Genomic DNA, 12,967 nt, shown 5'->3' on the forward strand with positions numbered 1-12,967 from the left:
GATTACCCGCGGCATTGCAAAAAAAAAAGAGGGGACCCGAAACCGAAAGAAAATCACACAAAAAAAAGAACAAAATTAGAACGCATGCATATGCATTCGAATCGAATATTATATGCACAAGTAAATGACGAATGTGGTGAAAGAGACTTTCTTCGTCCGTGGGAATGGCTTGGATGCGTGAGCGTTTATTTTCTACCGCCGCTGTCTTCGCTGAATTTTTTTAGACACACAACAAAGATGGACACGAGTAGTTTTTATTTATCTCTTTTTGATTTATCGCACTTTATTTTCTTTCGGGATTCGTCCCTCTGTTCGCCGACAATGACCAGTAAATGAAAAAAAAACCGGACCTAATCGAGCGATAATACATAAATGGTCGGGGGGGGGGCAATGTATTTTCCAATCCGCAAATCTTGTCTGGGTCCTTAAAAAAAAAAAGAATCTTTTTTTCTTTTTCCAGGGTGAATGTAAAAACATATTTATTCATTATCATCATTTTTCTTTTCATTGTTGATTCATTTCTCTTTGCTTGTGCTTTCAAAACATTTTTTATTTTATTTTATTTTTAATGATTACGAGTTTCCAAATTTCTCTTCTCTTTTCTGGTCCTTTTGGTGTTGCTGCCTGCCGCGCTGATGCCCTCGTTGATGGACGTTACACGTAGGCGGTAAGGCAGGTGGTCGTGGACACGCCGTTGACGACGGCCAAGATGACGACAACGAAGAGGCCGCGCACAGCCCGGCCAACAACGCCACCGCCGATGGAGAAAACAGCCGTCATGCTTCGATGCCGCTCAACGCGACAGACTTATCCGGTAAAGAAAAAAAAATAATAATCATAATAATCATGCGTGTGTGTGTGTGTGTGTTGTTTTGTTTTTATTTCTTCGAATATGGGGGAAAGTAAGTACTTAAAAATAAGAAGACGGACCAAAAGAATCGCAATCTTTTTTTCTTTTTTGTTTTGTTTTTGAAATGGCTTTTAAATATTTTTGTGCTTTTCGCCTCGTAACCCAGAAAGAAAAAGAGAATGTTTTTATTTTTTTGTTTTAATGTTTATGTACTATTTCATGACTTCATCTTTTTTTTTTTTTTTTTGGCCATTCTATGTACTACAATGTTTTTGTGTAGATAATCTTGGTCCGCAATGGGTTGATGGAGCGGAAGTGGACGAGTCGTTTCAACCGGTTCCGCCAGGTATTTTATCAAATGTGAAATGACGGCAACAAACATTTTTTTTTTTTTTTTTCTAGAAAAATAAATTTAAAAAAAAAAATATTTGCGGTCATTCCTTTTGGCGCAACTTTCTCAAACTTTATCCCTTCCAGTCTGAGCATTTCTTCTATCTTTAGTTTTGTATCAATTATTATTTTTCAATTTCACAATGGTCTGCTTGTTTTCACAGATAAAATCGAGCCGGAATTCGGCCGTCCAACATCGGCCGGATTGGTAGAAGAGCAACCGGCAGCCGATCAAGTGGACGTCAAAGGTGACGATTTGCATGACCAGTCCGTGCCGGAAGAAGAGCAATTGATTGATGCAAGTGCAGCGGAGGGACGCGACTTTCAACGGGCCGAGCGGACCCGCCACTACGATCGCGACGAGATCCGTCAGTACATGCAGAAACAGAGAAAAGAGCGCAAGGAGAAGATCGGCCAGCAACCGTCGGCTCCCGTTTGCCATCACAGCCGCATCAGCCCGATGAAACGGTCAGACTTGGGTCTGCCGGACAAGCCCGTCGTGCAGACGAAACGAAAAGAGCGGGCCGAAGCGATGGCGAGGAAACAGGTCTGTGCCGAGAAACCAAAGTCTGTCGGCGTCTGCAAGACTAGCCTCCGGCCAAGGGAAGAGAAAAAGAAGAAACTGGACTCGGCCAGCAGCAGGGGGCACAAAGGCATCCAGACGGAACCGATGGCCGCGCGGCAAACGATCGATGAAGCCACTCAAATGTCGGCCCGCAGCCAATTCAGTGACTCGAGCACCGATTGGCTTCACACTGTTCCCACCGCGACGGGCGCCACTGTCACAGGTGACGGCTGGACGGCGCAACAACCCGCCGCTTCGCAATCTACAGACCAGAGACTCCGCTGCGCATCCAGCGGGGTGCTGCAATCGTCTCCCAGATCGCAGTTGCTGGCACGCGACCATCCGGCCGTGACGGCCGCCCATACCCAACCGAAACCCGTGACCAAATTGATCCAGAAAATCGAAGATTTGGAATTGTACATCGGCCATCTTTTAGAAGCCCCCACATTCCAGGCAGTTCAGACCGCGTCCGTGCATTTGCTTTTACCGGCCGCAGTTGAACGGCCGAGGGACATTGGCCCGTTCGCCTCGTATCGTCCATCAGGGCCCGTGGAATTACCAACAAAATTAAGCCCTTACCGGCCTCCAGTGTCTCCTACACCGGTGACCGTCAACTCACATCCTTTGAGTCGAACGGTGACGGACGGACCGACGCGGGTTGGCCAACCGACGCCCCCGACGCGCATCTCTTCCTTGAAATTAGAACAATTTCAGCTGGACACGACCGCCTCGACTGAATACCATCCGCTGCCTGATCACTTGGCCGCATTCCTTCGTTTGGACAGCAGGCGATCGCGCGATGGATCGCCCACCGTCAGGGCCGGCCCGGAAATTGCGTCACAATCGAAAGCCGAGTCGAAACATGGCGATAAACGCTCCAGATACGTCACGGAGGAGGCGACCGAGCTCAGCTCTCTTTTCCAGCAACAACTTTCTCGCCATCCGGAAGCGGCGGTGGCCGGCCAAAGCGATGGCCGAACGAAACGCGCGCCCGCTGAACAGCGTCCGACCGTGGGCGGTCGACAAGATGAAGAACCGCAGACCTACTTTCGTGACTTTAATGAAATCCTTCAGATGGATCCCAACCCGTTGACTGAGCGATCCAACAGCTGGAAGCGAATTGCCTCACGATCGGTCATGCCCGACGGAGCCGATGCTTTCCCCATCCCGGCTGCGCCGTACAACATTCTGTCGGCCCTTAGCGACGAGCTGAAAGCGACCATGAACCGAATCCCGCGGGCCAGCGATCATTCGTCCGACTCGGACTTTCAGTCACGACTCTCCGTTTCTGACATTTCTGTGCCGGATGCGGTCACTAAGAAAACGGCTACCGACGCCACCGCAAACGGCCGGCCCGGCCAGCCTCGAGCCTCGTCGTCTTCGTCGTCGGTCTATTCCTCGTCGAAAACTGAAATTCAAGTGCCAAAAAACGGGTCAGGTTCTCGAACCGGCAGCCGTGACGCTGGTTCGAGAATGACCAATCAGGCGGATGAACATCGACAACAGGTCGATGCGCAATCGACGCGGGACGTGACGGACGCCAGCCTCATTCCTTTAGAATTGGACACCACCTACCTGACGCTGACTCCGCAATACACTTCGTTTGAGGCCACCTGCTCGCTGGCGATGCCGCTCGATTCGACGTGCATGACGGAAAGCGGATTGGCAGCGCACCAGGCGGCCAACGAAGCCAACGATCGATCCATGTTTTCCAGCAAACTGAGTCCCATTCCGCGGGCCGTTTCTCCGCTGGCCCTCATTTCGGACAGCGACACGAGCGTCATCCGCACCGAGCAGAAGCAATCGACTTCGTCTTCCGATCGATCCGAACGGGATCGTTCCGTCGGATTGGAAAATGTGGTCGACGACAACACGGCCAGCCTCGTGCAGCCGCCCGCGACCTCGGTGCAAGTGCGGATGAAAAAATCGGACGACCTGCTGGCCCGACTCCGCGCCGAGATCCAGCGGGACGAGAGTCTTTATCGCTCCATCCAGCAGGTGGACCGTTTGGAGGACTCGGCCGCCGCCAAGGAATCGTCGAAACGCTTCCGCATTCAAATCGATTCGGAAACGCGCTCGTTCATCGAAGCCCAGACGGACGCGTTGCGATCCATCGCCCAGGAAGTCAGGGGTGGAATAGCCGGAAATGCAACCGTTTTCTTACAGGCAAGTCAGGCCGCCATGGAAGTGGATCGCGTTCACAATCGGCAAGTGTTCGATTCCGGTGGACGGCAGACGTACAGCTCGGATTTCGACGAGCCTTCGATCCGCACAGAAATTCCGAGCGAATCCCAGCCGGCTAAATCGACTGGGCCCAATTCGCCGAAACGTTCGTTAGACTGCGGTTCGGATTATTCGGAGCGCGGCGGGCTGGATTCGTCGGACGCTTCGGTCCTTCCACCCAAAGCCGTCGACATTCTGCTGCAAGAAGAGGCTAAACAGCAACGATTGCTGTTGAAATTACGAGAAAAGGCGCAAGTGGAGAAGACGCTGGCCGAGCTGGAGCTGCTGCAGATGCAGAAACGCATCCTGCGGGCGCAGGGAGAACGAGGCAAGGCGGCCAGCATTAAAAAAAAACAGCGCGGACTGCTGTTGAAACTGCAAGAGGAAAGGTCGCGCATCGAAGCCCTGCGACGCCAACACAAGAAGGAAGAACAGAGGAGCAAAGCATCTTGCGATTACCAGCATTACGACAGCAGTTCGTGGGAGACGGACGTCAGCGCCATGTCTAATTCGACTGTCGGAGCCGGTGACACTTCGGCTTCCGTCGTTGGCGAGGCGGCTCAAGCGGCTGATTCGTCATCCGCCACCTCCACTTTGCGGCAGGTTCTCAGCGAAGCCGCTCACGTTCAGGTAGTTTTTCGCCTGCTCAATTCTGTACTTCCTTCAATTCCTAATTTGATTATAACGTTTGGGCCGGCCCCTGTTGTCATCCATCACCGGCCGTTTTTCACAATCGCAGCAACTTTCTAGCAATGACGAAGCGGTCGACGATGACGCCGAGTTGAGCCACCAACTCAGCCGATCTGAACTGGAAGGTCACGACCCGGCATCGGCCTTGTCCAGTGTCCGGTTGCGCGCGCCCTTATCGCCCAGGACGACGACGGAAAACATCCGCATTCGGTCGAAATTTCTCCGCCGTCGTCATTCGAGCGGTTCGGACGACTCGATCAATCTGTCCCAGAATGGTACATGGTTTTTATCGATTAATTTAGGGGGGGGTTTGCTTTATGAATGATGGCGGCGGTTAGCTCCCCCTCCCCGCCCTGATTGACGGTTGGATAACGAGCCACGTTTATATAATTACAGAAACGGCGTCTGACGTCAGCGATGTGGAGAGTCGCCTGTTGGCCTTGAATGATCAGCTCCGACGACGTCAAACGGAAGCCAAGCGCTTGAAGACCGAACACAATCGACTTAGCAAAGAGAAACGGAAGGCTCAAGAAAGCGCCTTGATCAAACAAATTGAGGTAACAAGGGAAACCAAACAAACAACAAAAACATGGAAGACTTTGTTTTTTTTTTCTATTTGTATTTTATGCTGATGTAATCCATCCTCATTTGTTCTACTGACGTGGCCCCGTGACGCGTGGAAAATTCTTCGCTCTTTTGTTGTTTTTTTTCCCACCAGGTGTACGACCGTTGCATCACCGACCTTCGCTCCCAGCTGGATGCCGATGCTGAAACGGGCGCAACCGCAAACGCCGTCCTGGCTGTTCGACCTGTCATTCGTCAGCCACGAGCTCTCATCCGTACCGATGGAGCCCAATCGCCAACGTCCGGCGGCCGATCGGAATCCGAATCGGCCAAGTCGCTGGAAGCGGAGGGACACATCCCGCCGGCGGAACAGAAGGAAGAGCATTCCTCGGGAACGTCTTCCATCAGCACGCAAGTACACACAGAAGCGGATGAATCTATGGGGCAGTTGAGCGAACATGAATCCATCCGAGAACCGGAGTTGGTCGATGATAAAGACGTGGCCGTATTGCCAGCGATCGAGTCTGCCGAATCGGAGAAATCTCTTTCGGAATTGTCGACCGATCCATCGGCTACGCAGGAGAACCAGGCCGAGATCTCCGATTGCGCTCGTGCCGATGTTTTCAACCAAACGATGATCATTAAAAGCGACGTTCAAGTTAAGGAAGAATTGGCCGAAGACATTTCGAAATTCATTCTAGATCAGCTGATTGAAGAAACCGTCGCATTGACCAGCTGCTGCATCTTGAAAAAGAAGAAAAAAGCTGAAATTCCGGCATCTAACAAATCGTCGGCGGATGTCTTGCAAAGAGTCAGTGCCCTTCTGTCGACCGGAACGGATGCACCCAAAGGAAATCGTTGCCAGCTGTACCTGACGACGACGTTCGACATTTTCAGTCCTGACGATGTTCACTCGCCTGTGGCTCATCCGGCCGGAAGCCCATCTGGCCCACCTTGCGATGTTTCTAGCGCAGAAGGGCGTGACGCTCTCGAGTCAAAGTTGAATGAATTGCGTATCGAGAACGAATGGATCGACGATGACTTGCAGCCCGTCCCATCGGACTCTGTTGTTGCGGACGAGAATCGGGACAAAGTGATTCAAGAGGCCGAGGCGTTAGAGCGCGAACAGAAACGGATTGAGCAGGAAATTCAGCGATTGAGCTCCGGATCGGTTCTCTATCTGCGGGAGATACCCAACAAGCCGCCGCCTCCCTACACCCCGCCGGGCCAGGCGCTCACTTGGCAGAAGATACGCTCTCCAGTCGTGGCTGAAAATCAGCAAATCATCCCAAAGTCTAAGGAAGATGTAGCCCGATGTTGTCGTCGTTTTACCGAATACCTGCTCGATCACGATGCAGAGCCAGATGTGCACATCCCGGATGAATTGCTCACGTCCGATCGTCCGTTACAAGCCGATCAGCCCGCCGAATGCCAAGTGAATTGCCGGGCATTTTTGTCTCTTCTGGCCGATTTGTCACGTCTCCACCTGACCGAGTTGAGAAAACAAGCCACGTTTCTTGCAAATCAGAAATGTATGGGCGGCAGACCGATCCGGTCGCGCACCGAGCTCGTAAAGGCCGTCGAAAGCGCCGTCCTGGTTCAAATGAATTACCAGCCGCGTTTGCTGCGCGAAAGTCAACTGGCTAGATGGTCGCAAAAGAAACGCGATCGAGTTGACGAGATTCTCGTACGCGAATTGCAAATCGAAGAGAAATTTTGGACGGATTTCTCCAGCGAAGAAGTACAAGTCAAACACCAAACAGCCGATGCCATACTCGATATGCTGTTGGATGAAACAGCTTCCATTTGCAATCGCATGATTATGCAAGCCGCCAAATAGCCCATCATTGTTTTATATTTATCTTGCTAATTTTTGCTAAAATTCTTTCTTTTCGCGTTGACTAATACACTGCTATTTTTGAGAAGACAAAAATAAACCGCTCATTTCTCTATTTTACGTATGGATGAAAGCGGATAGTTTTTCGGAAGAGGAAAGTTTGGTATTGTTCCAACTGGAAAATGAGTTTGGTTGAAAGTAATCAGCCTATGGTAATTGATTCCTTTTTTTTTTTTTCCATTTTCTTTACTCGGTGCATGTGGCGTTGTCTTCGTCTTTCTAACTCAAGGCTATTTTGACACCTAACCACGAGATTTCCCTTTTCCTTGACTAGAGGGATACGTGACTGCGTGAGGAAACGTCCTTCCAGAACCGTAATGGCCTCTTGGTGAGTTGTGAAACCCTGCAATTTGGCCGCTGGCATCCTTTTTTTTCTCTCTTTTTTGAAATTCTTGGACATGTTAATATTTTAGTATAGGTCTATTCTTTATGTTTCGTAAGGTTACACACAATGGGCTTTACGTAAGGTATTACCAAAGTGGTAAACATTGTTTTTCAATTTCATTTTATCTATTGCATTGATGGCTATTTTTTTTTCCTCTCTTTTAAATTAGGTTTCAGTTGCAAAAAAGGATGGATGGTGAACCGCCATCCGTCAGAACTCATAAGATATATATATATTTATTTCATGGCCAATTTGGCAACATCCCTCAATTAGCCTTTATGCTAATAAGCTCATTTAACGTCATTTTCACTTTCGTGCTTCATAATTCACGTTGTTTGAAAAATTGCAGGTGCATTTCCAAATGGAAATTATTTTAATAAGCAAAAAAAAAGAAAGAAAAAACCACCTAGGTATGCTGCTTTCCTTGTAGTGTAAGCATTTTTTGTTTTCATTTGTAATGTAACTCAAGGCTACTACTAGGATAGTTCTAGTGTTTACAGTTTTCCCTTTCCTTGGTATCATGCTTGGCATGAAGGGTGGCAAGGTAGCCTATACGGTCGGTCACAGCTGACCTCACTGATAATGCAAAAGTTTATGTGAAACCTCGGGCCACTTTCATCGCCTGTTCGTAATTTCGTTTTTGAAATCAATTCGTTTCACTGGAGCTGCTGTTGATAAGTGGATAAGATCTTTTCTATACAACATGACAGTTACGTACGAAGCAGAAATGGTAAGTAGTATCGGAATCTATACTTTTTTTCAATTCATGAGATGCTGGTTTTCCTTTTTCTGTTCAGGTAATTAATCAATGCCAGCTGTTATACAATCGAAGAATATTGATCAGATGAAACAAAATCTCCACATTTGCTAAGAAACCTAGTATTAATCTTTCCTCGTAATATTCAGGTCCAATGAGTAGGTACAGCATCGCTCTTGTCCATTGTGGTAATTTTCTTTTCCATACAACTGCCATTCTAACGTAGCAAGGTGAAGAGAAAACAATCTTTTTACCTTGTTTCTTGATTTTCTTTAAATTGGCTAACCTTCTGTAGAAAGAACAAATTAAGAAAGGGGAACCAAAAGTTGGGCAAGGTTAATAGAATGATGAAATTATTTTTGACCAATAATTTGGAATGTCGATTGTTGGTTTCCATTGTTTCCTTTTGGTACACATCCATCACTCCCGAAGACTCGTGGACATTCCACGCGAAGGTGGGATGAACTTCATTTATTATTTCTTTTGTTTTTGCTGTTTTTTAATACAATGTAATAGGTGTTACAAGCCCGTGAGACTTCCCCAAAAGGATTCGTACTTTTTCATGGTTGGAATTTTATGTCAGCATGTTAAATTCAAAAGAAGCCTCTATCAGAATTTATTGCTTTTCTCCTCAAAATCCATGAAACATGTATCAATGCTCCATTGGTATTGCGACAAGCGATGGGTAACGTATTGTGAAGCTGATGAAATCAAATTGATACGATTTTCTAAAATATAGTTTACTTAGGTAAAAAGGAAGGTCAAGACACGCATCATTGAACTGGTCAATTTGGAAAAAAAATGACTGCCTGTAAAAATGTTGTCGCCATCATTAGCTACTTGATTCCATATGAAGGCTGCGGCCTATATTTTGACCATAGCCTTCCTGGATCAAGGTATATGAAATGAAAAGATGTATTGGTTTAGTTTTAATGTTTCTTGTCGTTTTCGCTTTAACATAGGGAAGGTGTCCGGCTTGCAGGAACATCAAACGTGTTTTGACGCAGCATAATAATCAAAGTTCTAATCGTGCTGATGGTCCAATTTTTCACGATAACTAAGAAATCAATGTGGAAGCGTGAAATTAGTTATATGGATAGTCAACTTCAACGCTTTTCGCTGCTCCGTCCCGAAGATAAAATATTAAAATTTTTATAAATTGAAGTGCATATCTGGGCTCCCTTCTTTTCTGTGGCCCCGTTTCCCCTTGACTCGTAATAAGCCCGTAGGGGGTCATGCCCCTACTGTGATCAGCAGTAAAGGTTGTGAGTGCGCTGTCCGGAAAGGGGACGTGGGGGTCCTCAAGTTCTGAGATATCATTGGAGGGCGAAGAGGCTACCCACAAATCCGAATAACGGTTAATCGCTCACGTAAAAACTTGTCCGAAACCTTCCATCCTTTTCCGGCTTCTCTTAGCCACTCCCCGGGTAATCTCCCCGGGGGCTTGGTTCAATTGAGGTAGGGTTTACCCCTACCTCATTTAAAAGTTATATTTCAATACAAAATAGTTCAAAATATTTTTTCAAAAACTTGTTTTTGTTTTGATTTGTTGGTTTGTATATCTTTTTGTGCAATGCACTTAATCCATTACGATTAATCTGAATTACGTCTGTGTTTTCTTGTAACTTCCTTGAAGTACGTGGATTTACATGTATACCCATATAGAATAAGTCGTTTGATCTTAACTTCTGTCACAACTTTCTGATGACTTAGTTTATTCATGTAAACACTGTTTGAAAGTGCCATTTTGACATTCGATTAATATCGGAATAAATCATATTTTATTTCAACTAGACTTTGTAAGGAATCGAACCTTTACTTTACAGCATGCCTCGCCGATGCTCAACCACAGAGCCATTAGTCACATTATAGATCTCACTGTTTCGCTTTTTCATTTGAGGTTTGTGTACATTTAGGTGTAAATATACATAGGCTATATCCACGTAGAATTATATTGTTGAATGAACATTTCCAAGGTAAACGGATGACATATTGTTCCCTTTACAGACTTTTTCATTGGCTAATAAACTAAACTACACATGAGAATTGTATATATCAAACAAAAGCAAGAATAAACAGTGGAATCAAATTTATCAACTGCGACTCAACCACTAATCTGACTATCTACTACTTATCAACTACTAATCTAACTAAATTCAATTTATCACCCCTAAACTTAAATTCAAGGATACACAGGTTTGCTATTTGTTGTTTAATAATGCTTGTATTCATTTTCTTTTCATAGACTACAAATACAACTACGTGCAGTCAACCTTGGCAGTGCCTCAATTGGTTGCATAAGTTAGACAACTATGATACAACTACAAAAGCCTAATGAAGAATTTTTGCAAGGAAAAAGTTTGAAAAATTCTATGAGTGCAATCTCTTTCAATTCTCTATAATTATCAATCTACATCTGGGAAATGTGTAGTAAGATTTAAAAATAAACTTTAATCAATCACACGAGAACACAATGTGTTTAGTAGACATGTTTGTGTACAGCAAAGTCTCTTTCCATTTGGGGAAGGGATCTTGGATTCTCTTAAAAGCACAAAGTTTTGTTTCACTACCAACATTGTTAAAAATTAGAAAATAAAAGCAAGTCCTTTAGAATTATGAATCAGAAGATCATAAGCAGCACAGCACCCATTCCTAATGCAATACAATACAATCAGAAGATTTTTCATAATGGTCAAACACTTCACTTGTCCCTTGTTCCCCTGCAATTGAAACTTTTGTTTCGCTTCTTTACAGCCGTTTTAAATTCTTAATTATAAAAACCAAGTTTTTTTTAAAAATAAAAAACTTACGTGCTTACATCAACCTCACTCCTGAAGCGAGTTAACTATTTCCGAAGCAGACGAACTGTATGACTAACTCAATTTTGCCCATTGATTTGAAAAGTACTGTCACTGACATCGCCATCTAGCGGAAAATCTGACAGGAAAATAAGCCCAACTTCTCTTTTTTTTTTTCAATAACACGTTTTTTTGTTAAAAATTTACATGATTTGGTTTCAAAATTCAATAAAAATTACAATAAAACAATACAATTTACAAAATAGTCGGACTTACTTCTTTTATGGACAAGTGAGTGGATTTCAAGTTGAGTTTCAAAGTAGATGGTGCCACTGCTGCATATTTTCTAGACATGACATAACCTGTTTCATTTCTGTTTTAGCGTCCTTGGAGAATACCTGCGTCATTAAGTTCTTGTCAAAATTACACTCCTGATGTCGTGTGGTTTTACCTGGAATTTAGCGTACGTTTTCCATTTTGTGCTTTACAACTTTAAAGTAAACTCATACTTAGTTAAAGTTACTATGGCACTGACTAATTCCTAATAAACATTGTAACATACTTATTCAAAGGTGTTCGAAGTAGAAGCATGGCTTGCTTTGCCAGCACGTTTTTTTTAAATCTCCTTTAGTCATATGCATCAAATTTTCAAACCTATGGCACTCTATAAAGAAAACAGCTCTTAGTATTCTTTTCTAACAAATTTTCTAGTTCCTTACATGTATCATAAGGTAATGTTACGATTGATCATTAAAAGTATAACAATTTTAATTTTACCTTTAGGTCTCGGAACTGTGCCCGATGTGCTGTGATGGCCACAGGACCCTTTTTGTGACAGAATGCAATACCAAAGATGTTTTGTTGCCACTGTAAATAAAAAATCTTAAGTGTCACTCCTGTGTTGATGAATTGCTAGCTCACACGTAAGAAGTAAAAGGAAGTTCAAGATTTTGGGCTTGTCATTGTGTCCATTGATGACTGTTTGTCACATGGTGGAGGCTACTGTTAAAACGGAAACAACAAAAACTCCTTTAGTTATGAAGATTCTTTTGGTTTTCTCTTTCGACAACAAAGTCTAGCAGAAAGTTAAACAGCTGTGAATGGTCCCATACTCAAGTGACGACGAGATTAAGTGAAAGGTTTGTGAAATAAGTTATATTATGTTACTGTTATTTGTTGTCATATTATAAAATGAAATACAAAAAAGTTAATATATATAAATAGTTTTTATTGACCCTCCTCCATCCCAATTCCACACTTTTTTATACAATACAAAATACATATTACATAAATGTATAAAATATAAACATACATACATACATACATACATACATACAATTACACACTTAACTAAGTTAACCCGTTGGCTGCCAGGCCATGCAACCCGTAAGGTTGCTTAAACTACATTAGCTACGCATCGCGTCCTGAAGGATCAAAGAACAAGGTGGGACTTGTCCGAAGACAAGTCCGGGCTGGACGGCAATAGAAACCATTCCGGGAATGCACCCAGGGATCTATCTTACCGCACCGACAAAGAGAAGTCCCTACTGGTGCATTGCCTACGGCGCCTAAAAGGCACAAAGGCCTTTGAAAGGCGGCGATATTCCCCCGACGTGGGGCAAGGCTGGCACCCGGTTCCCTAAAAGCTACAAAAAAATGGGACGCAAACAGGGGTGGCAGCCAACGGGTTAACTTATACATACAGATACAATGCAAAACAAAACAATACCACGAGGACGGACGATCCACGGTGAAATCCCACCATCGCCGGGGGCTGTTTGCTGAATCATATCCAATTGTGATCGACTTTTCTGTGAATGGTGAACGGAAGGCGAAGATGGCGATGGC

At 44.8% G+C, this 12,967-nt stretch overlaps 1 protein-coding gene and 3 long non-coding RNA genes across 17 annotated transcripts in view; 3 read left to right on the top strand and 1 right to left on the bottom strand.

Annotated features, from left to right (window-relative positions):
• Nucleotides 1–7,215, top strand: part of LOC116926475 — a 33,220-nt gene extending 26,005 nt beyond the window's left edge. For all 7 annotated transcript variants that reach the window (XM_045176419.1, XM_045176417.1, XM_045176418.1 and 4 more), the window contains 6 exons: nt 665–814; nt 1,131–1,196; nt 1,405–4,658; nt 4,768–4,993; nt 5,115–5,275; nt 5,437–7,215. In XM_045176419.1, coding sequence (XP_045032354.1) covers nt 665–814; nt 1,131–1,196; nt 1,405–4,658; nt 4,768–4,993; nt 5,115–5,275; nt 5,437–7,122 — 5,543 coding nt within the window. In that variant the 3' untranslated portion in view covers nt 7,123–7,215. The remainder of the gene's footprint in view (nt 1–664; nt 815–1,130; nt 1,197–1,404; nt 4,659–4,767; nt 4,994–5,114; nt 5,276–5,436) is intronic.
• Nucleotides 7,216–7,760: 545 nt separating this feature from the next.
• LOC116926480 lies at nt 7,761–9,485 on the top strand. 8 transcript variants are annotated; one of them, XR_006648947.1, is made up of 6 exons: nt 7,766–7,974; nt 8,045–8,294; nt 8,362–8,776; nt 8,838–9,006; nt 9,070–9,217; nt 9,284–9,485. It is a non-coding gene; the product is annotated as an uncharacterized LOC116926480 (long non-coding RNA). The 8 variants fall into 8 exon arrangements; XR_006648950.1 differs by having other exon boundaries at nt 8,050–8,294; XR_006648949.1 differs by having other exon boundaries at nt 7,767–7,995; nt 8,056–8,294.
• A 1,040-nt stretch (nt 9,486–10,525) lies between these two features.
• LOC116926615 lies at nt 10,526–11,490 on the bottom strand. Its single transcript, XR_004396183.2, has 2 exons — nt 11,132–11,490; nt 10,526–10,973 (listed from the first exon to the last, which is right to left on the bottom strand). It is a non-coding gene; the product is annotated as an uncharacterized LOC116926615 (long non-coding RNA).
• Nucleotides 11,445–12,012, top strand: LOC116926606. Its single transcript, XR_004396173.2, has 2 exons — nt 11,445–11,582; nt 11,903–12,012. It is a non-coding gene; the product is annotated as an uncharacterized LOC116926606 (long non-coding RNA).
• Nucleotides 12,013–12,967: the final 955 nt, after the last annotated feature.

The sequence above is a fragment of the Daphnia magna genome, linkage group LG7 (genome assembly GCF_020631705.1).
Source record: "Daphnia magna isolate NIES linkage group LG7, ASM2063170v1.1, whole genome shotgun sequence".
Lineage (NCBI taxonomy): Eukaryota > Metazoa > Arthropoda > Branchiopoda > Diplostraca > Daphniidae > Daphnia > Daphnia magna.